Consider the following 23,404-nt stretch of genomic DNA (forward strand, 5'->3'; position numbering starts at 1 on the left):
CCGCGCGCCCGTCCGCCGCCACACGCCGCCGTGTGATTCCGCGCCGCCTCCACGTGCTCAGAACCACAACTTCCACACGTAGTGCAGCCCACGCAGCCGCGCCTCCACTCCGTTCACACAGTAGCCGCAGCTGCTCCGCGCTCACCAGGTGTTCGAGGCTTTGCCTGATTGAGATGGGTCGCGAGAAGAGAAAGGGAAAGGAAGTCGTTGTCGAGAAGCCTGTCCGCAAGCGGACTCGCGCAGAGAGAGAGGCCGAGAGGGCCGAGATGGTGGCCAAGGCCGCCGAGGAGCAGGCATCAGGCCGTGCTCGCCCGTTCGCGATCAGGGATCCGCCAGGCAGGGGCAGGGGCAGAGGCCGAGGTATGGGTCGAGTCAGAGGTGCCAGGGCCACCAGGGCCACTACACAGCAGACTGAGGGTGATATGTCTGAGGGGGAGCCGACAGCTGCAGAGTCAGATCACTCAGCTTCAGATTCAGATGCAGCGCAGTCTGAGTAGTCGCAGGGGCAGGGCACACAGGAGTCACCGACTCTACGATGGTCTGGCCGCACTCGGCAGACGTCCCCAGCAGCAGAGACTTCGCCAGCGACCGAGCGTCGCACTGGACCGAGGACACGAGGAGGTCACCAGCCACAGGAGCCTCGCAGGTCCGCAGCAGCAGCAGCAGCAGCTCGTAGAGCCGAGGCCCTAGAGGTCGAGCGCGCAGTGTTCCGTATGGACACTGTTGTGCGTCTGGAGGCAGGTGTGCTGCTCTAGAACTTGACCAAGGCCAATGTGGCTAAGGTCAAGAGGCTCAGGTGGAGTGTTCAGGAGGAGGACTGGTTCCCCGTGGCCCGTGACAGCAGGGTCGACCGTAGGTTCTGGACGCTTCTTCAGGCCAGTTTCTACGAGACCTACCAGAGGCGGGGTCACAGGATCTTCCCGCACAGAGTGCTTGACTGGGTGTCACTGAGGACAGCCGCAGGGGGAGCAGACATCAGAGAGCACTTTGCTCACTTCAGGGGCCTGCCCAGGTTACTCCAGATAGAGCAGAACAGATACATAGAGGACTGGGTCAGAGTTTTCTACGCCATAGCCTGGATCGCTCCCGAGCGCAGAGCAGTACACTTCGTGTTTGGAGGCCAGGTCTTTGGTCTGTCCAGGGCTACTATAGCAGGGATTCTCGGAGTTGACTTGGTTGACGTCTCCCTGCACGAGATGGTTTACGGAGATGCAGATCCACCGCGCAGAGCTATGATTGGCGGGATTGCACCTTCTCACGAGGCGATCTCTCAGTGCTTCCGCCAGCCGTTCCCAGCTTCGTACGCCAGAGTCCCCAGCCTGCTGACCCCAGAGGCGTACGCTGTTCACATGGCACTCCGGAGGACTTTGCTACCGAGGAGTGGCTACCTAGAGGGGTTTACAGGACTGCAGCAGCTCCTGCTTCTACACATCCTCACTCACGAGCCGTTTGACATAGTTGACTTTATTCTGGCTGAGATAGAGGATGTGATCACAGACGGGATGGGTGTGGTGCGACAGTTTCCCTATGTGCACTGAATCAGCTATATATGTTCTATGATTGTGCCAGCAGAGTCACCCATCAGCGCTCCTTACCGTCACGATGAGGCCCCCAGGTTCCCTGTGTACCGACCCATAGCACCACAGGACCGGCGGAGGGGCAGACAGGCAGAGAGAGCTGCCATGGCACAGTTGTCGCCTGAGGCACAGGCCCGAGTGGCACAGGAGGATAAGGCACTGCTAGCTGCCGAGGCCCAGCTTCCCGGAGGAGATGATGAGATACACTGGTCTGAGCTTGAGTCAGACTCCTCCGAGGACATCGAGTACTTCCCTGCAGCAGCCCCAGCTAGTCACGACCATGAGGCAGGGGGGTCCAGAGAGCCAGCCCCAGAGTCAGCCGATGCTGCTACAGTCTCTGAGTCCTAGGTGTCTCAGCCGTCCGAGCTCACCGCACTTCTACAGCAGCTCGTGACTCAGCAGAGAGAGGACCGGCTTGCACAGGAGGAGGCCAGGAGAGCCCATGAGGCTCAGCTTGCTGCTATACAGAGGGAGGCCACCCGAGAGCGGGCTGCGACCGAGGAGCGTTTTGTCGGGCTTATTGATAGAGTCTCTCGGAGGATAGACGCTCAGTTCTAGCAGATGCAGCAGGGCATGATGGCGATGTTTGGGATGATCTCACAGCTTTACTCTCACATAGGACTCGCCCCGCAGCAGCCAGGACTTCAGGGTGTTGCAGCACCTCAGCTTGCGGTCACACCAGCTCCTCCTCCAGTTACTACTGCAGCTCCTGCTCTCTCGACGACACCAGAGACCACGTTCTCGATGTCAGCACTTCTTGGGTCTGCCGGTCGTCCGCTGTACTCACCACTGCCAGTGACTACACTCTTCCAGGACTCACCGTCGACAGTCGCTCTCCCCGTCATTCCACAGACACTACATTCAGGGGGAGGAGGTGAGGGGTCCTTACTTCAGCAGTCGACACAGCCGGCAGCTTCAGCACTCACTACTTGAGATGTTGACACTTCTTCTGCTGAGCCGGTTACAACGTCTACGGACTCTCTTCCAGGCAGTGCTAGCACGAGAGCCTCTACCACAGCTACACCCCCAGTCACTTCAGATCCAGCAGGCAGTTCTGACCAGCAGCTCCCGTCTGTCACCGAGGGTACACCGTCCGACGACGACGACGACGATGACCCGGACCGCTTCCTCGCCGTGCCGCGACAGCCGGATCAGTAGCTCGCCTTTTTGATGCTTTGACGCCAAAGGGGGAGAGAGTCAGGGGGAGTTGGAGTCAGGGGGAGGATAGAGATAGAGAGAGCTCGAAGTTATCAGGACTTTGGTGTTTTTATATCTCATTTGGTGATAATTCATGGATATGTACATTTGTCGCTTGAGTATGCTGTGGTTTGAGACATATCTATGGATTTCGTTTGAGCCGTTGAGCTCTTTGGTCCTTTTTTCGAGATTGCTTGTGTTTATCTTGTTTTATCTTTCTCGCTCTCTCGTTATTTATGTTTGTGTTGTCATCAATCACCAAAAAGGGGGAGATTGTAAGCATCTAGGCCCTCAAGGTATGTTTCGGTGATTAATGACAACTATTATTGTGACTAATGAGTTTGTGCAGCTTAATAGATCATTATCGCTCATTTGGTCATATGTCAAAAGAGACCCCTCAATTTCATTATTCAAAAAGGCGATCTCGGTATTCAACTCAATTATATGTCAAGACTAAGGATCTTTCTAGTCCTAAGTGTCATAAGGTTGAGAAGGACACTTAGGTTAGTATAGGTTTTATAGTTTTGTAGTGATCACACTATTAAGAGGGGTTAAGGTCAAGTAACTTGAGCATGGACATGGTCATTTGAAAATGGATGCACACTATGGTCACTCAGGTTCCTAGAAGTTCAAATAAGTGGTTTTCAACTTATATCTCAAGAATATTTGGATTTCATTCAAGACTCAAATCAGAAAAGGCAAAATCAGAAAAAGTCTTTAACACCGGTTTAACCGACGATTCCAATTTTCTATACGTCGGTTAAACGAAGTCAGCAGAGTCTGGACAAGTCAATACACCGGTTAAACCGACGTGTTTAAAGTTAACGTCGGTGCATTAGTCCAGAGTTGGTTTTTCCAGAGTACTTCAAGTTCTATACACCGGTTAAACCGACGCTATTTGAAATGGGACGTCGGTGCAATTGATCAGTGAGATGGTTTTTTCAAGGATTTCAGAAGTTGTACTCACCGGTTAAACCGACGATAGGTTTGAGTTAACGTCGGTGCAGTTGTCCAGAGACTTGGTTTTTCAGTTGATCAGTGGACAACTACACTCCCCGGTTAAACCGATGATACGTCGGTTAATCTGCCCAAGTTGTAACGGCTAGTTTTCAGAAGGGGCAGTTTACATTCATCGGTTAAACCGACGCTGGCTATTGGAGGATCGTCGGATTAACCGGCGCTACGCAGTTTTCTGGCAGCTTTTCTCCAACGGCTCTATTTGTGAGAGCTGCCTATATATACCCCTCCAATGGGTCATTTCGCACTCTCTTAACACCAGGCAACATTCAAACACATATACTTTGTTGAGAGCCACCTTGAGCTTCATCTTTCACATACTTGTTCATTCAATCAATCAAGAAGCAAGACTAAGGACTTGAGTAGAGAGAACCTTGTGTGCATCCGTTCTTGGTGATCGGTTCTTGCTCAAGTGAAGGCCCTAACTTGTTACTCTTGGTGATTGGCATCACCTAGGCGATCTTGGTGATCGAGGTGTTTCTCGCGGAGCTTGCCAAGGATTGTGGGAGCCCGGAGAAGAAGATTGTACGTGGCTTAATCTCCACCACGCCGGGATAGTGAACGGAGACTCTTAGTGAGCGCCCTCGTCTCGGTGACTTGGGAGGTGACAAGACTCTTTATGAGTGTCACAACATGGATTAGGGGTGTGTGCCAACACATCGATACCACGGGAAAAAATCCGGTCGTCTCTTGTCCACTCTCTTTATTCAAGCATTTTCTTTCATGCAATTTATTCATGTGCTTGACTTAGAGATCATAACTTAGCTCTACCTTGCTAGCCTTTACTTCTCGTTATATCTCTCTTAGCTTGTGTAGGTAGCTTAGTCATCCGGTTGGTGAATTGGTGCCTTACTAGCTTTGCATAGGTTAAGGTTGCTTTATTGTGTTTTAGAAATTGAAAAAGGCCCAATTCACCCCCCTCTTGGTCCATCGATCCTTTCAACTACTTAGGTGAGTTGCCAAGGAAACCATGCGCTAGACAAAAGGTCTTGGGATCGAATCCCGCGGGGTGCAAAAAAAATTTTAGCGTGTGGGACATTTAGTCCCGGTTCTGCCACACGGGACAAAAGCCTACGGCCTTTTGTCCCGGAAGGCGAATTCCGGTTTCAAAACCGGGACAAATTGCCCTTTGGAACCGGGACAAAAGGCCGGATTTGTAGTAGTGCAGGTATCTTGCTAAAACAAGAAAGTTGCAAATTTATTGTACATTCTTTGAAATTTCAAAATTGATAGCACATATCGAAACCTAGCATCTAACAAGATGATGCCATCTCTTCCAATTTTAGCTTTTTAGCACGAGCTGGTACAGTTTCTCAGCCTGAACTGTGGATTTTGCTGTTGAGGTACAAGATGTGCTTAGAAATCTTAGTGGCAACAGGGAATCAATGAAGGGAATAAAGTCATGGTTTATGCAGAGGGCAGAGGGCACTGTTTGTGTCGGCTCTGCCTCAAGTTCTTAAGGAAAGAGTATTTGCCTTCGAGGATTCACAGGGGCAGCTGCACATTATTTTCCTGGTGAACAGGGCCGTACTGGCAAATCCGGAGACCCTGTGCGAAACAATGAATTGGACTCTAGTGGTCTAGTAATAACTGATAATTACAATTAAAATGACATATAAACATAGTATATGTAAATAAGATGTTTCAATAATTATCATATGTATTCGGAGTTGCGACATGGCCGCCGCCGACGTCATCGGTGCAGACTGCGATCCGGCAGTCCATCGTCAGGGTGGACGGTGGTGGTGAGTGAGGTCGTGCTGCCATGAGCACTGGCGTGGTGAGCGGCGATGCACTGGGCAGGTTGACACTTGGCAGGATCGCGAATACCATGCGACAGCAGCCGGCAAGCACGATGTGCGAAAGGAAGCAGCAAGCGATAAACCTACGGCAATTCATCTTCCAAGAGCAATTTGGGCCATGTTTTGTCATAAACTAGGCTAACAATCAACTAAATTAAAATATCTACATCATTATACCTAATATATACCTAAAATTTTGGGGGCCCTTCGAATTTAGGGGCCCTATGCGGTCGCACGGCCTGCACGTGCCCAAAAACGGGCCTGCTGGTGAATGATATTTTGTTTGAAAGGTATGTTTTGAACTTCTCTTATGGCTATCTTGCAATTGCAGGTGTTAAATAGGTCTTAGCCTCCATGTTTATTAGAGCATACATAACAGAAACCGAAGCAATATACTGCTCTTGTTCACATCTAATCTTATTACTCCTGTTGTAGTAACATATCCATTTTTTAGTGTCAGGCATATTTCGCCCTTTAAATTCATTTACCATATCAGTTGTATTCTGTATTCCCTATGAAAGACTATTGTGCTTCGTAAAGGCCAGATTGCTCCTTGGCAGCTAAAATGTGTTTTAAGAAAAAGCGGACAACAATCTAATCTAGTCTCTTTTTACAATGCATAAAATTAATTACAGCTAGCGAAAGTACAAATGCTTTGTTTGTACTACCAGAGCTCATGTCTATGAACAATATAGGAGCAGCCATTTAGGATCCTTTTCTCATTTGCCGATGAAAGTGTAAGGCCGTTAGCTGCCAATTCTTTAAGCACTTAATGGTCCTTGAAATTTTGTGTCCACGTAAACATAGTAAGCTCCTGGTGAATTTTTGAGGCGCTTTTTTTGAACCATGTTTAGCCCATGTGCAGATGGCCATCTGGTTAAACAGCATAGTAACTGACATCTACATGAAGATTATTCTAATTCTATCTTTTTTTACTTGCACAGAATTTTTCGCAAAAAAAATAATTAACAAAAATCAGCCTTTTTGGACTACACATAGCTAATTTTATCTAATGTGCAATTTTTGCACATACTGGCCACACGCGGCAAAATCGCGACCATTTCTAGTAAGATTTTAAAGTCGAGGTAAGAACGTAATAAACTCTTAATTTTAATACATCATATAATGTGGTTCACTAGACTCGAGGTCAACAAGAGCCGCATACTATACATCGTGCAACACTGACCGTCGTCCCTTTAGTCAACAATGAATGGATTTACACTATATTGCAATCATTAATTTAGCATAAACATTAAACAGTCAACGGTCGGTTACCCATCGTTTAGCAAAATTTTGAACAGTCGAAAGGATTTTGTGTATGACTTTACACCGCTAATCGTCCTACACGACTACCTATTGAGTAGCATTTACATGACGTGTAGACGGACTAAACAGCCGCGTAGGTAAATAGTGACTGCAACTTGATCCATCCGCCTAACTTTGCCCAACTCGATCGAAATGCAACTTGATCGATCCGCCTAACTTTACCCAACTCGATCAAAACAATCCGTACGGCATGGACCGATGGACGAGGAAGCAGCCAAAGCTGGTACAAGTATCTCGAACTTTCGACGGCACGGCCAGAGACCACAGACGAGGCAGACAGACGAACCACCCTTCCACAGTTCCACCCTTTGTGCGCGCCCACGGTCCCGGCGGCTCCCGACCGACGCGACGGCCGCTGCAGGCGAGTCGGGACAAACACCGATCTGACCGCGCGCCATCCCCACCGGCAGAGACGTGCAGCTGCAGCGCACGCCGTCCCCGCACTAAAGCCAATCAAGGTCTCGTCGCCTTTTCCGCACAGCACCACCCACCACTCCATGATCGCTCCCCAACCACGCTCGCCCACACCCGCATCATCGCGCCCTAGCTTTGCAGCACGCCGCGCGGCGGCCATAAAGCCAGCGTCGCCCCGGCCGCGCCGTTCCCCACGGCGTCGCGTGCGCGCGCGCCCCCGTCCCCCCTCCCCCTATATAATCGAGCGGCGCGCCTGAGGCTTCTCGGTCGCATCGGTGATCGTTCCAACTTCCAAGCAAGTGTCCGATCGAGCGTGTGCGAGAGGGATGGCGAGCGGCAGGGGCGGCACGGCGGCAAGTCCGCTAGTGGGGCTGGTGGCCTTCGTGTGCCTGCTGCTGTCCTGCGGCCTCGCGCAGGGCCGCGTGGCGAGGAAGGACCTCGGCCTGGGCAACGTCGGCGGCGGGCAGGGCGCGGGGCTGGGTCTCGGGCTGGGCCTTGGGCTCGGGGTGGGCACCGGAGGCGTGTCCGCGTCGGGGTCTGGGTCTGGGTCTGGGTCTGGATCTGTGGCCGGGGTGGGGTCGACGTCGGGGTCCAGGTCCGGGTCCATTTCTGTTGGTGGGGCGAGCTCGTCCGCGGGGTCGAGTGCCGGATCGTCGGCTGGATCGAGTGGGTCGGGGGCCGGGTCCTCTGCTGGGTCTGGTGGCGGGCAAGGGTTTGGGCAGGGTGGTGGGAGCGGGTCTGGTTCCGGGTACGGTGAGGGCAGCGGGTCTGGCGGTGGGCTCGGCAATGGGGTGATCGGCATTGGGTACGGTGAGGGATCCGGTCATGGGTCACCTGGCTCGGGTGGAAGCCCTTGATTGATCGTATTTGAGGTCATCGTTTTTATGGTTAAATGTTGGATATTATATGCTTTTTTTCTGGAAAAAGCTTATCAGAATCATATATATTATGCTTATTGCGATACTAGTTTTAGTTTTCAGGCCCTGGTTATTGATATTTTATTGTAGAATCATTGTCATTTGGCAGCAGCTAAGAAATAAAAGCTATGCCAAACATGGCTAGTGTGTGCATGCGTGCGTGTGTCGTAGCAAAAATTGTACTGCTAGTATATGCTTATTTGGTGAAAAGTTGCCTTGGAGAGAAATGTACGTATTTTCCTTTTACTGTTTGTGATATATGTATCCAATGGAAAAAAAAGTTATGTGTGTTATCACTTCATCATGCCTTTAGAGTTTTGACCGTTCACTTTCTGCAGGGGCGCATCCAGCGGTGGGTCTAGAGGGGCTCCAACCCCATCTAAATCCTCTTTATAATTTTTTTGACATGAATACATAAGAGCCTAAAGTTGATTAGGGATAGGAAAAATCCCCTGCTAATAATTATCCTGGATTATGCCAAGTGTGACATGCTGACCTTAGGTCTGGATTAGAATGAGAACAACAATTTTGCTAGATTGTTTTGCTGCAAAATTGGTTCTTTCCCAATTAAGTACTTGGGGGTGCCCCTTCATTTCTCTAAGCTTAAGAGAGAAGATATTCAGCCTGTGGTGGATAAACTCATTAAAAGAGTGGCTGGCTGGAGAGGCAAACTCCTCTCTAGTGCTGGAAAACTCACCCTTTTGAAATCCTGCCTTGCTAGTACTACTGGAAAACAAGCCAAAGGTCCAGGCCAAAAGTAACAGCTCATATTGCAACCGGTACTGATACTAGACATTGGTACCGGTTGTAGTAATAGCCGGTACTTTTGGCCTGCGCCAAGCGCCGGAAAGTTGCGCTGCGTCAGAAACCGGTACCAATTGAATATCAAAGGTACCGGTTAATACCATGAGCCGGTTCCAATTAGACTATGCATGAATGGCACCGGGTAATGGCACGACCTGGTGCCTTTAGAGCAGACATTAGCACCGGGTAAAATCATGACCCGGTGCCAATGCATGCGTTAGGTACTTGTGCTCCCAACTCGCGAAATTTTAAAGTCTCTCATTGTCGGCACCTGATGAGCTCTCATCTCTCTCCCCGATCACTCTCTCTCTCTCCTTCTTCCCTCTCTCTCCCACGCACGCCGCCCCTCATTGCTCCGGCCCCTCCCCTGTTCCGCCCCCTCCCCTCCTCCCTGCACCGGCGAGCACCCGCGCCGCCTCCTGGAGTTCGCCGCCGCGCACGGGCCGGCGGCGGAGGGGCAGGGCCGAGGAGCGGCCTACCCCCGACGGCGGAGCGGCGGGAGCGTGCCTGCTCCTCCTCCTGCACGTGGCGGCGAGGGTGGCGGACGCGCACTGGTGGCGCCCGCGGCGGCTGGAGGCGCACTTCGCGCGGCAGGGCGTGCGGGGCCCGCCGTACCGGCTCCTCCTCGGCTGCGTCACGGAGATGGTCACGCTCATGGCAGAGGCTGCCGCCAAGCCCATGTCGCCGCCGGACTCGCACGACGCGCTCCCCCGGGTGCTCGCCTTCTACCACTACTGGAGGAAGATCTACGGTAACGAACGATTCTCTTGCTTGTCCAGCTCCGGAGTGGTGATTGATCGATCGATTAATGGCGGCGGTGCAGGGCCGATGTTCCTGATCTGGTTTGGGCCGACGCCGCGGCTGACGGTGGCGGACCCGGAGCTGGTGCGCGAGATCCTCCTGACGTGCGCGGACGCATTCGACCGCTACGAGGCGCACCCCGTGGTCCGGCAGCTCGAGGGCGACGGCCTCGTCAGCCTCCACGGCGACAAGTGAGCGCTCCACCGCCGCGTCCTCGCCCCGGCCTTCTTCCCCGACAACCTCAACATACGCGCACGCCGCGTTGTCTCCTCTCTCTCCCCTCCTTCCGGTTGCTTGAGCGGGCCCGAGCGCGGCAGCAGGAGCGGCGACGGCCAAGGGAGGAGGGCGGATCTCGGCAGCCAAGGGAGGAGGGCGGATCTCGGCGGCGGAGCTCCGGGCCCGAGCGCGGCATTAGGAGCGGCGACCATGAGCGGCTCGGAGCGCGGCAGTAGGAGCGGCGACGGCGACGAGGCGAAGCTCCGGGCCCGATCGCCAGTAGCAGGATGCCTGCTTTTATTTTATTTTTTTGTTTGCCAAAAAGGCTTAGGTACCGGTTGGTCTTTCCAACCGGTACCAATAGATGTCTAAGGCACCGGGTGAAAAACCCGGTGTCCTAGACTGAGGCCAATGGTCTCGGTTTGGGGGTACCGGTTGTAAAACCGGTGCCTAAGCACCTCTTCAACCGGTGCCTAAGGCGTCGTTTCTAGTAGTGTAGTATACCTATCTACCTGATTTCTGTGATTAAGTTCCCAAAATGGGCTATTGAGATTATTAACTCTCAGATGGGGAATTTTCTATGGAATGATAATGAGGGGAAACATAAGTACGATCTTTCAAATTGGCCTAGTCTGACTCAGGAAAAAGACTATGGAGGCTGGGGCATTCCTGACTTAAGTTCCTTGAATCTCTTCATCTTAGCCTCATGGATCAATAGATAACATTTGAATGAGGCTGCAATCTGGAAGAAGATCATTGACTTTAAATATAATTGCAAAAATCCTAATATTTTCTGCTGCCCAGAGCTCAATGCCTCTCCCTTTTGGAAAGGAGTTCTGTGGGCCTGTAAAGCTGTCCACATGGGGGTGAGATGGAAAGTTGGTGATGGTAGAACTATTAGGTTCTTGGAGGATACCTGGTTGGAACTTGCTGTCTAGCAACCCAGTTTTGGGATCTTTACATTTTAGCTGAGCAAAAGAATGTAAGTTTAGCCTATGTTTGGGACGGCAGAACTTTAAAGATCTCTTTTAGGAGAAGAGTAGAGCCTAGATTAATTAGACTGTGGGAGGAACTAGTCTCCTTAGTTGAGTTGGTCAATTTTGAAACCGATTGTGATTCTATCATTTGGACTTTCCAAGGGAATGGGCAGTTTGCTGTGCATCCCATGTATAAAGCGGTTAGCTTCCGAGGGATTCAACCTGTGCACACACCTGCTGTTTGGCAGCTTAATGTCCCCCCTAGAATCCATATCTTTCTCTGGCTGATGGCAAACAATAAAACTCTGACCAGATCAAACTTGGTCAAGAGACAAAATTTAGATGATCTCAGCTGCCTTTTCTGTGCAGAATCTGAGACGGTGCATCATTTATTCTTTGAATGATGTGTGCCTACAACCATGTGGCTTATCCTCTCTGAAATCTTTGGAAGAAATCTAGGCACTAACTTTGAATCGGTGGTCAGGTGGTGGATCAGTAAAAAAAAGCTATCATGAACACTTGCTGCGCTGCATTGATGTGGTGCACTTGGAAAATGCGTAATGACCTTTGTTTTCGGGCGAAACAATGGAGAACCCAAAAGGATCTGCTAGCAAAACTGATCAAGACCTTAAAAAATTGGAGAGCTCTGTGCAAAGCTGTAGATTTGCAAGGCCTGGACCAAGTGATGGAAGACCTCACATCAAGACTATACAGTCCCCTGCGCCTTTCCTGGGGTGGGTAGGTGACGACAATTCCCTTAAGCTCCCAGACGGCGACACAATCAGATTTGGTAGCATCAGATGGACAGGTGGTCTGGACCAATGCCGGCGTGCAGGCAGCGCTGGAGGAGTTCTCTGAAGATGGGAATGTAATGGCTGATCAGTCACCCTACGTTGCTCCCTCCGTGCCGGGTGTTGTCTCGCTAGATGCTTAGCTTCTTAAGAGCTGTGAAAACTTTGTGGAGCTTGTGAACTCCTACTTGCTTTCATTTGTACGAACCTGAAACCTTTGCTTTGTTTCTCTGAAATAAAGCGGGAGTGATCCTTTTTTCTAAAAAAATAATTATCATGGATCCACCACTTATTTTCTGGATCATTTCATGATTGAAAAAAAAAGATTCCTGATCAGATGATTTTAAATGAAAATGGCAAATAGATACTGGAGCTTACGAATTATGAATTACTTCACCAGGAGTCGTTGTCCTTTTCAATTCCAGTAGCTAATTTGCGTAATCCAACTTTGGATCAAACAGGCCAAGCTTTCGCTCCAGCTCATAGAATCCACACGCTGGTATCATAGAATCCACGGGCTAAGCTTTCGGCCTTGCTTCTGCAATCCAACTATTTGAATTTGGATACATAATTTTTCAAGGCCCAGGAAAGGAACTTGCGAACTCCTCAAGTTGGGCTCGATCGAGCACAGAATGTTCACATGGCCCAATTCCTCGCTAGGAATTTTCACTCCCGCCCGTCAGTAGCTTTTCGCCGCTCACAGGATGAAAAATGGAGCGACGACGCCACTGCGGCACCACCAGCGTACGTCCATCGCCTCCCTCCGGGTCCGCCGAGGTATCATGTCACGGCCGAACGATCCGCGCCCGCGGCCGGTGTTGACAAATCGCGGTGGCTTCACCTTGACGTGATGAAAAGCACTAAAAGCAGCCGCAGCAGCGCCAAGCAGCCGGAAAAATAAAAAGATGGTAGCCGTAATAATTAAGCAGGAAGAAAAAGAAGAAGGTTTAATTTCGGGCTTTCCGTTCCTGTAAACCTCCCTCAGCTCGCTGAGTCGCGGTTCCTAGCTAGTTTCCTCCTATACCACACACCCTCGGGCCTCGTCACATTTTTCCTTGGTTCAGCGCGTCGAGGCCGCACTGTCCCTTTCGTTTCTCACTGCCGGCGCCCGGTCCACGCGGTGCGTGCGCTTGTTGAGGACGTGCAGGTCGTCCCCAACTTGACAACCGCCAGCGATCCTCCCCAAATGATCTGACGTCGACGACGCCACGCCTCCTCCGAGATCAAACGCGCTCGACGTTGCCGCCTGCACCTTCAGCCACACTGTCTGCGTTTGAACCTTTCAACCCGCGAGCTAGTAGCTAGCTAGTTCATCATCCATCGATTGACACGTTTTTTTTAAAGCGAAACACAACATGGGATGGGACCGACCAATATAATCAGGAGCGAGTTGCCCGGTCACCCACGCTTGCGCGTGCACCCTCTCCGCCCCGGGGCCGACGGCAGCCAGCCAGCCAACGAGCCTGCGCCGCGTCGCATCGCATCCCGTCAACGTCCGCCGCACCATTTCCCACTCCAACTCCCCCACCCCCGACCCCGAAAGCCCAACTTTCGCCGGCGCCTCCCGCCTCGATCCCCAACCCAAACCCAACACGCGCAAGCCTCGCCCTACAAATACGCCCGCCCACCACGTCCCCCCATCGAAAACCGTCACCGAACAAACCCCACCGCCGCCGTGCCCCCGCCCCCCGAGCCCGGAAACCACCCGCCCGCCCGCCATGGCGTTCCGGCTGAGCAACAACCTCATCGGCATCCTCAACTTCGTCACCTTCCTGCTCTCCATCCCGATCCTCGGCGCCGGCATCTGGCTGGGCCACCGCGGCGATGACACCGAGTGCGCGCGGTACCTCGCCGCGCCCGTCATCGCGCTCGGGGTCTTCCTCCTCGTCGTCTCCCTCGCGGGGCTCGTCGGCGCCTGCTGCCGCGTCACCTGGCTGCTCTGGGTCTACCTCCTCGCCATGTTCGCCCTCATCCTTGCCCTCTTCTGCCTCACCGTCTTCGCCTTCGTCGTCACCAACCGCGGCGCCGGGGAGGCCGTCTCCGGCCGCGGCTACAAGGAGTACCGCCTCGGGGACTACTCCAGCTGGCTGCAGAAGCGCGTGGAGAGCACCAAGAACTGGAACAGGATCAGGAGCTGCCTCCAGGACTCCAAGGTCTGCAAGAGCTTGCAGGACAAGAGGGAGACGTTCGCCGACTTCATCCGCTCCGACCTCTCACCCATCCAGGTATGCTTATGCTCTTCTTTTTCTTCTTCATCTTCAGACTTTCAGTTGTGCCAAATAATCAACTCACCAAAAGAAAAGAAGATGAACTTTAAATTTCTCACGTGTCGTTTCGAGCTTTTGGTGGCTGCTGATAACAATTGCGATGTGACCTGGGAAGCTAACGCCAAAGCCTTTTGAGTTTTGAGTTGACAAAGAAATGCTAGCTACTAGTAGTAAACTTGTGAAACGCAAAGTCGCTTATTCTTATCTAATAGGGCCGGTTGCTTGTACGGCTGTGCATCTCAATAAGACGAGCATAATCAAACTTAGAGTACAATTGCTTCACCTTCGAGTTGATACTTTCAACGGGGATTACTCCTATTTTCTTACTCCTACTAGTCGTGTATCTTGTGCCCATATCAACCTTTACTAGTACCTGCTCTGAACTACTCCCAATGCTCTGACAGCTGCATTATTGAAGGAAGACTTTTCGTTCTAGCCACATGCCTACATTTCAACGGTTTGGTGCACTTCAACTCGATCAGAACTTTTAGTTCGAATCTAAAAAAAAAATTCTTATTAGTTCGCGTAATTATTATTCAAACGTTTCACGAAACTGCTCCTCCTGAAATTGTCATAATAAACAAGTAAAATTAGTTTACTCGCATTATTTATTACCTAACAAACAACATCATGTGATGTTTAAAGCTTCATCAGGTCATCTAGCTTCGTCTCGCTTGCCACTGCATTTTCTGCACCCTGTTTCGATCAGAGGCTGACCACCAGTTTGTTGTTGCTCGTGCAGTCCGGCTGCTGCAAGCCCCCCACCAGCTGCAACTTCACCTACGTGAACGGCACGGACTGGACCAAGACCCCCACGATCAGCCCGACGGCGGACCCGGACTGCAGCACCTGGAGCAACGAGGCGCTCTGCTACGACTGCCAGTCCTGCAAGGCCGGCGTGGTGGCCACCTTGAAGCGGGACTGGAAGCGCGTCGCCGTCGTGAACATCGTCTTCCTCGTCTTCATCATCATCGTCTACTCCGTCGGCTGCTGCGCGTTCCGGAACAACCGCAGGGACAACGCCTACCGCAGCGGCGGCTGGAAGGGCGGCTACGCCTGATCGCCCGGCCTCGCCGGAGCCGAGAGCCACTGCTGCTGCTCGACTGGTTGCCGTCGTCGTGCACGATGATCAGCGCTCTGCTAGCTCTCTCTCGCTGTCCTGCGGTCGTTGTCGTCCTATTCGTCTAGGCTCGATCTAGCTCTGTACAGGCGAGATTACTACGGACTCTTGTCATCTGGTAGTTACCTTTATTATGATCTCTGATCAGCACAGCAGGTAGGTTTTGACGTTTTGTACATGCTGTTAGTTGATTCATTCGACACACCGCTATATATTCGTATATGCATGTCTTTATTCTACATATGTTATTTTGGTTCAGAAGTTTTCCTTATTATCGACTTGCAGCTCTGATTGTTCAGATTTTCAGTGTCTTTGCAAAACATAACAACGATCTTAGATACGAGTAATTCTCTTCTGAAGATATTTTTCGAAATAAATATTTCTGAAGAATAGATGCGTTGAAGACAGAACAGAGGATTAGCTAGCTAATTTCTACTCTTCCAGCGGTCTTTGCCAATCTTTACTCCCGTGTGTTTCTCGCCATGGTATCACCATCACCAACAACCTGGAGTAGTTGAGCTAATCACCAGGTTGTACAAAAACCATTGGACTTATCCCCGTCCTCTGCACACAAAGCAGCACACGCTTTCGCTAGGTCGATACTGACCGTTCCTGACCTGTATCAGCCTCCTCAATGAAGTAATCCAAGAAAGGATGGAAGAAGAAGGCTTCAAGTCTTTAGCCATGACGATTGATGGAGCGATAGGAAAGCGCTGTGGTGCCCCATAAGAGGCGAGTCCAGCCTAAGGCGCCCTGAAAATATCAACCCCTTTCCACTTTCACTGTCCGGGTGGTTCCGGAGACGATTCAGGCACCACCGTCTTTCTTGTCGTCGTCTTCGGTGTGCAGCGATTCTTACCTATCAACCTATAGTGGCCAACTGGCCATGCTTAAAACAGGATCGGACTAGGTCCAAGCCATCTTCCATTATCTTCCTTTGTCAGTTGAGAAATATCCAGCAATGGAAGACGCTAGACAGGGATGGATCGATGGATGGATCGCCATTGAAGGCTCGACAGATTGTTACAGGCACCAATGTCAGGTCCCAAAAGGATGCTAAAACTTGAATGAGTTGAGAAAGATGTGTGACTTCAATGGAGTCCATGAGCACATGGGCTGATGACTTGATCTAGGCGCCAATGTGTAAATCGGTAAACGCGCTTGCTGTTACTAGTGGGGTTACTGATTGCGGAAGGTGGTGGTGACTATTGCTGGTTCTCGCTTGGAAAATATCATAGGGGACCGGGCCAGATGGTTTGGTCTTTTCAGAAAATGAAGTGATAAAGGTGGCATTATATTGCTCGATGGAAAACTTCACTAGAAAATGCTCTGTGACATCAGTTTGAGAGGAACTTTGTGTTGACGACAAAAATTGGCAGTAACCTGAACAGACCGGTCTGACCGGTGTGTCCAGGCGGTCTGACCGGTCTAGGCGTCTGTAGACGGTCTGGCATGACCAACCGGTCTGACCGGTAGGTCCGACCGGTCTAACCGATCTAGGAGGAGTCCGAGTATAATTAGAGTTCTTAATAGATTTATATCTGTAAACAGGATTGCTTACGGGGTAAGTCTTCCCCACCCTATAAATATAAAGGGTCACGACCGATTGAAGGGAGAACCCAATCGAACCAATCAAATACATTTATCCTTATCGTTTTTACCTTTTTTCCTCGTTATCCTACTTTTCCAACCTCAATATGCTGTTCTTCTCTCGTCTCCATGGCGTTTGAGGACGCCCTAGCTGGCCTGCCGAGCCTAGGGCAACCCTACGCGCGCTTGCCCCGACGGGGTCCCTCCCGGGCGAGCGTTCGTCGGATCGTCGCCGTTGTGCACGGCGACCGGTCTGGCCGGTCCCTCTGACCGGTCTGACCGCTCCACGCAGGAGGTGCTGCAAGGAGCTCCTCCTCGCGTCGCGCGACCTAGCGCGATCGTGTGTTGGCCCGTAAAAGGCGTCAACATATTTTGGCGACTCCGCTGGGGAAAAAAGTGTTTCGGTTTTGCATAACCGAAATCAAGCCCTAGCAATATGGTGCAATCTGAAGACATATCTATGGCGATGACTTCTAAACTATGTCAGGAGATTCTTCGAGTACAGATCGACCTGAGTTTTACATGCTGGATGGAGAACAAAGGATCGCCATCATACCACGATGTTCTGAGAAAGGTATTGTCTACAAGTATTTTATCCAATAGTGATCATATCTATATCAAGTATTTACTTGGTAAACCTGAACTAATTGATATAGTGGATACAGTAAATCCAATTCCTGTTATTCAAAAGTCGGCTATTGAAAAACCGGCTAATTATCCTTGCAAAAATTTGCCTGATGTTGCTTGTCAAGATACAATTCGGCCGTCCCAAGCCGAAATTGTTGAACCAAAATCCCCTAACAAGAGCACAAAGACTAAATCTAGTACTTCAACGCTCGGGGGACAACAAAACAAAGGCAAAGATGCTGGTTGCATTACAACCAGTCTGACTGATTCCATGACTGGTCTAACCAGTTCATTTAAGGTTTTGCAAAATAAATCAAAACTTAAGGTGGTTAAGCCAAAGAAACCTGAGATCGGTGTTTGGAAAACCGTTCAAGCTAAAGGTCATAGCAAGCATCAAAAGGCGAAGCCGAAGCTTATTGGAGAATTTCCGGCTAAACCTCAAAACCAAAAAGATGCAAAAGATGCTAATTGGCTTAATAAATCCAAACAACTAAGATCATCTCCAAAACGTCTGTTCCATGATAGAAATCGGCAATGGAATAATTTTCCTACTTCATCAATGCCATTTTCCTCACATGAATCACATATGCGTATGCCATGTGGACCTTATTTTTACATGCCTTATTCTTGTCCAACATGGTCTTATAATCCTCAGATGCCGGCTTCTCATAGTTATTTTGGTCAAAATCATGTTACTTATAGAAAGCCAGTAATTAATAAATCATTACTTAGAATTAATGATCGTTTTCATCAAAGAGATCGGTCTATGTAGAAAAATAAGCATAAGGTGATCAAACAAGTCTACCGTGTCAAAAGGGATGGTAGGTTAAATAAAAATTCAGATTTAACACTAGATAAAGAAAAGCCGGTTGTTGAAGAGCAATCGGTTAACTCAATTGATGAAATTGTCCTCCATGATGATCATGGTTCAAACAATATAGTCGAACAATGTTCAAGTTCGGCTGGGGGGGCAAGATAAGAGCATCTATATCGGTTCTGACAGGACCGGTCTGACCGGTTCGTCAGACCGGTCTGACCGGTCTGAATCTGGAAAGTCCGGTGGTGCAAAAAATAGGATCAAGCCAATCTTTGAGGAGCTTCTGGATAAATACAAGAAGATATCTGCGCAAAAACAAAGCAATCAATTGGAAGGCAAACGAAAAAGGAGTTCTTCATCACCAAGATCAAGAAAAAGCATCAATGGTCATCGTATTGGTCTTCGTCATTCATCCCGTCGATGCACGTACCATGGTCTGCATATTCATGTTTGTTTAATCCATGGTTTGGTCATAATCCTTGGCTGCCATATTATGATTATCAGTTTTATACTTTACCAAGGAGCTATGATTTGTATAATCGGCCGCATTGGCCGTCTCAAGATTTTTGTTATTGAACATGCTAAGGAATGTAAAGCCGAAATAGTTTGCTGATCGTAAGCTAGAAATTGTTACATGCTAGTTCTCTTAGTTCGGCTATTTTAGCATGTTTAAATATAATGTATGGCCGACGTATTGTTAATCGTCGCCTTTAGACAATTTTGGTTCAGAGAAGTGTTTTTTGGCACGCAAGCTTTGCCAAAGAACAGGGGGCATATGTTGACGACCAAAATTGGCAGTAACCTGAACAGACCGGTCTGACCGGTGTGTCCATGCGGTCTGACCGGTCTAGGCGTCTGTAGATGGTCTGGCATGACCAACCGGTCTGACCGGTAGGTCCGACCGGTCTAGGAGGAGTCTGAGTACAATTAGAGTTCTTAATAGATTTAGATCTGTAAACAGAATTTCTTGCGGGGTAAGTCTTCCCCACCCTATAAATATAAAGGGTCACGGCCGATTGAAGGGAGAACCCAATCGAACCAATCAAATACATTTATCCTTATCGATTTTACCTTTCTTCCTCGTTATCCTACTTTTCCAACCTCGATATGCTGTTCTTCTCTCATCTCCATGGCGTTTGAGGACGCCCTAGCTGGCCTGCCGAGCCTAGGGCAACCCTACGCGCGCTTGCCCCGACGGGGACCCTCCCGGGCGAGCGTTCGTCGGATCGTCACCGTTGTGCACGGCGACCGGTCTGACCGGTCTCTCTGACCGGTCTAACCGTTCCACGCAGGAGGTGCTGCAAGGAGCTTCTCCTCACGTCGCGCGACCTAGCGCGATCGTGTGTTGGCCCGTAAAAGGCGTCAACACTTTGTCCACACAAAATCTTTCTTTTGTTTTCGCTTTGCGATACTCAAGTATTGTAAACTAGAGAAAACTTGCAGGCTGTGCCTTGAACTGTTTTATCAACAGGCCAGCTAGGTAGATTAAGCATAGCTAATTGTCAACTTTTTTTTTCCTAAGGTAGGTTAGATGTTAAGGAAAAAACATTCAACTACCATTGGTATGCCCAAAATAATACACGTCAAACATTTAGTGAATACTAGCACGAATGAGTATTCTCAGATGACAACTGTTTGGAAAGCTTTTCGATATGGCACTCTACTTTTATACACCGTTTGGGTTTGGAGTCGGTCACTTGCTTTTGCATCTCTGCTTTGCCCAACAGCACGGCGTACCATTCAACAGTTGAGATCACTGATTTGATTTTTCAGAAAACGAAGTGAAAGATCCGGCACCAGCTATATTGTTCGATGGAAAATTCCACTAAGAAATTTGGTGATAAATAAACCACCTATCTCCCTTTTTTTTCTTTTGCCTTCTCAGATATTTCATAAAACGGACTCTCTGTAGATCCCCACCAGTGATCAATTCTCGCATGAATAACTAATGATCTGGTGAGTCCACATCGATGAATTGTTCGCTTGAACAAAAGCATTCAAGGAGCAAGCTGCCGTGCCAATGGGAAAATGAACTGGAATTGTAGCGAAAATGGAATCAATTCATTTTTTCTATGACGTCAGGTTAAAAAAAATCTTGCCACTACGAAATACTCTTCCAAAAAATCATTATTCACTAGAGAATATAAATACTTGCAGGCTGTGCATCGGACCATAATTTCTAGTGAATGAAAATAGCTTATCTTAACTCCGTTGGAAAGCTTGGCATTAGCATGAAACATCGCAATTATCACTATCATTCCAAAAATGGTATGCTTTTCTCCCGTGTATCAATGAAATATAAAATTAGCCTTACGCAAAAAGAATAACAAAAAAACTAGCATGTCTGAGTATTACTATTACCACTGTCAGATAACAACGGTTCTGAAAGATTGGTCTGAGACAGTACCCTAACACCGATACAGTCTGAATCTACTCTGCCTCTCGAACCACTAGAATTGATTGCCAGACTCTCGCTCTTCACGTCATCAGCTTTGCCCCACAACACCACACACAAGCCGACAATAATAGTAATAGCTCCTAATATGCTGCACAAAACAATATTCACTGTGAAAAAGAACAAGAACAGAAATTATCTGAGTGCTAGTATCACATTGAAGCATATCTTCCAATATGGAGTTCTTCATGCAGGAAGAGTGTGGATAATATTGCTGTGATCACTGCACTCAGGGGCATAAAGATTGCGCTGTAAAGGGGGCCTTTCACAGATATGCACCAGGATTGGAGGAAAAAGTTTGCGCCCGAGGCAAACACTCCCTGTAAAAAGGTGTTCAATTTGATTGACCAGTAGGCGGTGCAATTCAAAGTTTTAGAACAGTGTCCAGATGATTGATCAACCATGGATTCAGGTGAACTTGCTCCGTACAAGATGCAGGGGAACTCCCAGAACGAGCTGAGCTTCCAAATTTGCAAGTAGTTTGACTCCAGGAAGAAGGCCATCACCGCACATTGCAAGGTCGCTAAGAAGCACATCCAGGTCGCTAGAGATAGCGGATCATGTTAGTATTGATCTCCACCAGTTGGCCCAACGGCGAACTGGGCTCTTGACTCGCGTCCTGATCGGAGACGCCCAGCCCAATAGACGGCTGGTGGGCCCCCGTCGCGCAGTGCCATATATAGAGGAGGTGGGGACTGTGGCACTAGAAATGAGGTTCGTTGCAGCCACAGTGTCCCACCGTCCTAACCCTAGTCCGATCGAGAGGGAGGCACTGAAGCGACGGGAAGCCGCTACTAGCGCTACCGCGAGCCCGTCGCCCCTGCGCCACACCGGCACCGCCACCACGACGCATCTACACCGCCCGTCGCTGCCTCCATCGACGAACGTGGCCACACCATGGAAACAGCAAGGTATTCCTCTTGGCAAGGTTCGTCACCCACTCGATCTACCACTACTCGATCCGAAGTATCCAACAGATCAAGGTACGATTTGCAGACAGGCACCTGCAACCATTTGATGCAGCAGCATCACTTGACCAGACACCTAAAAACCCCCCAAAATAGCGTGTTGAATTTTGCCGATGCTGGACGGTTGCAAGCATCACAACCACTGCAGTTGGTTACCTGGAAGATATACCAGTTGGAGACGCAGACAGCATTTCCGACGAGGTAGATCCCTCCTTTCACCCAGTCACCGGTCGCCGAGACAAGGACCGCGCCGAGGAGCTTGGGACCCTTGAAGAACGCCATGAACACCGCTCCGGCGAGGCAGATGGCAGTGCCGACGATCTTGGCGACGCTTCTCAAGCTTCTGATATCCACCTTCTCTAACCTACGGGATCCGAATAAAAAAAAAGGCGGGAGGGAGTAAGAATTTGGGATGGTACACAGCCATATATATGGGCTGTTCTTGACGACATTGGGTTACTACCCTAGCCCACGAGACAAATAGGCCCATGATGGAAGAATTCATTCTGGGCCCATTAGTAGCCCAAATAAACGCAAAGTGCTGGGCCCAACTATCCGGTCAACAAAAGGGGGGGGGGGGGAGAAAGAAAACAAAACAAAACAGATAGAAAGGGAGAAAACTGTACACGTACGCACCCGATGACAGCCGCGATGGCGAAGGTGATGCCGAGGGCGAGGTTGGTGGTTAAGGATGAAAACGGACGGAAAAAATTCCATTTCCGTCCGTCCGTATTTCTACATTCTATATTTATAGTTAAATAGAAACGGGACGGAAAGTTCCGGAAACGGGACGAAAAACGGGATAGAGGTAACCGGGAATGGGACGGGATACAGGAGAGGGTCTATCCCGCCCGTATTGCCGGGATCCCGTTTTTGGCCGGGATGAACCCGTATTCATCCCGTTTTCTATCTATACGGGATGGGCCAAATAACTTTGCCTACCAGCCAGCCCATCACTTGAACAGGCCCAAGTTTCATTCACGTTATACTACATGTCCATTCAACCCAAACTCCTACCCCCTCAGCCCTCACGACTCATCCCTTCGTCCATGAATCCCTGGTGGCCGCTGCGAGCCTGCGATGCTGCCTCCAGCCTCCATGCGCGGCCACCGCCCGCTCGTGAGTTGCTGCTTGCCTACTTTGCTCCCTCCTTGTGCGCCAGCATCATCGTCAGCACTTTGTGCTTCGAGTAGGACACAAGTTTGCGCTTCGAATGTGTAACGGTGTAGGCGTAAGTTGTAATGTGTTATCCCGGTGTAAGTTTCCGGTTTCCGTCCGTTTCCGTTGTATCCCCTCCGTATTTGTTCTTTTCCGTATACCCGTTTATTCCGGTTCCCATCCCGTTTCCGGTTGTTCCCATCCCGATCCCGTTTTCGGTGAAAAAATACGGCAACGGAAATGGGTGAGGGATTTTCCCGTCCGTTTCCGTCCGTTTTCATCCTTTAGCCATGGACGGCGACGCCAGGAGCAGACCCTGCAGGTAGAAGTACTGCCCCGTCGCGCTGCCCGATCGAGCCGTTAGAAGCACAAGAACAAGCCAAGGGGTGAGCCCAACCAACAACCATACTGCCGAAATTCCCTTGCTCCATTCGCTCTGCGCATACTCACGTGGCTTGGGATGCCGCGAAGATGAGCGCGAAGGCCCGGGCGCCGACGGCCATGGGCCGCAGCGTGCACCCCCTGGCGGCGAGCGAGGCGAGGAGGAGCGTGGCGGCGGCGAT

General features: G+C 50.0%; 2 protein-coding genes across 2 annotated transcripts; both read left to right on the forward strand.

The window, feature by feature from the left end:
* The first annotated feature begins 7,279 nt into the window (after window positions 1-7,279).
* On the forward strand, window positions 7,280-8,551 carry LOC120660714 (glycine-rich protein 23-like). The gene has a single exon (XM_039939342.1). It carries the CDS (start codon window positions 7,660-7,662, stop codon window positions 8,188-8,190), a length of 531 nt encoding a protein of 176 aa, XP_039795276.1. The 5' UTR covers window positions 7,280-7,659; the 3' UTR covers window positions 8,191-8,551.
* A 4,925-nt stretch (window positions 8,552-13,476) lies between these two features.
* Window positions 13,477-15,519, forward strand: LOC120660715 (tetraspanin-8-like). The gene is made up of 2 exons (XM_039939343.1): window positions 13,477-14,064; window positions 14,849-15,519. The coding sequence occupies exons 1-2, from the start codon at window positions 13,558-13,560 to the stop codon at window positions 15,164-15,166; spliced, it is 825 nt and encodes a 274-aa protein (XP_039795277.1). The 5' UTR covers window positions 13,477-13,557; the 3' UTR covers window positions 15,167-15,519.
* Window positions 15,520-23,404: the final 7,885 nt, after the last annotated feature.

The sequence above is a fragment of the Panicum virgatum genome, chromosome 2N (genome assembly GCF_016808335.1).
Source record: "Panicum virgatum strain AP13 chromosome 2N, P.virgatum_v5, whole genome shotgun sequence".
NCBI lineage: Eukaryota > Viridiplantae > Streptophyta > Magnoliopsida > Poales > Poaceae > Panicum > Panicum virgatum.

Excerpts from the sequence above, each read along its gene's own strand:
- LOC120660714 (XM_039939342.1), top strand. The coding sequence starts at position 7,660 with ATGGCGAGCGGCAGGGGCGGCACGGCGGCAAGTCCGCTAGTGGGGCTG.
- LOC120660715 (XM_039939343.1), top strand. The coding sequence starts at position 13,558 with ATGGCGTTCCGGCTGAGCAACAACCTCATCGGCATCCTCAACTTCGTC. Across the intron at positions 14,065-14,848 it reads CCGACCTCTCACCCATCCAG|TCCGGCTGCTGCAAGCCCCC; the intron begins GTATGCTTATGC and ends TTGCTCGTGCAG.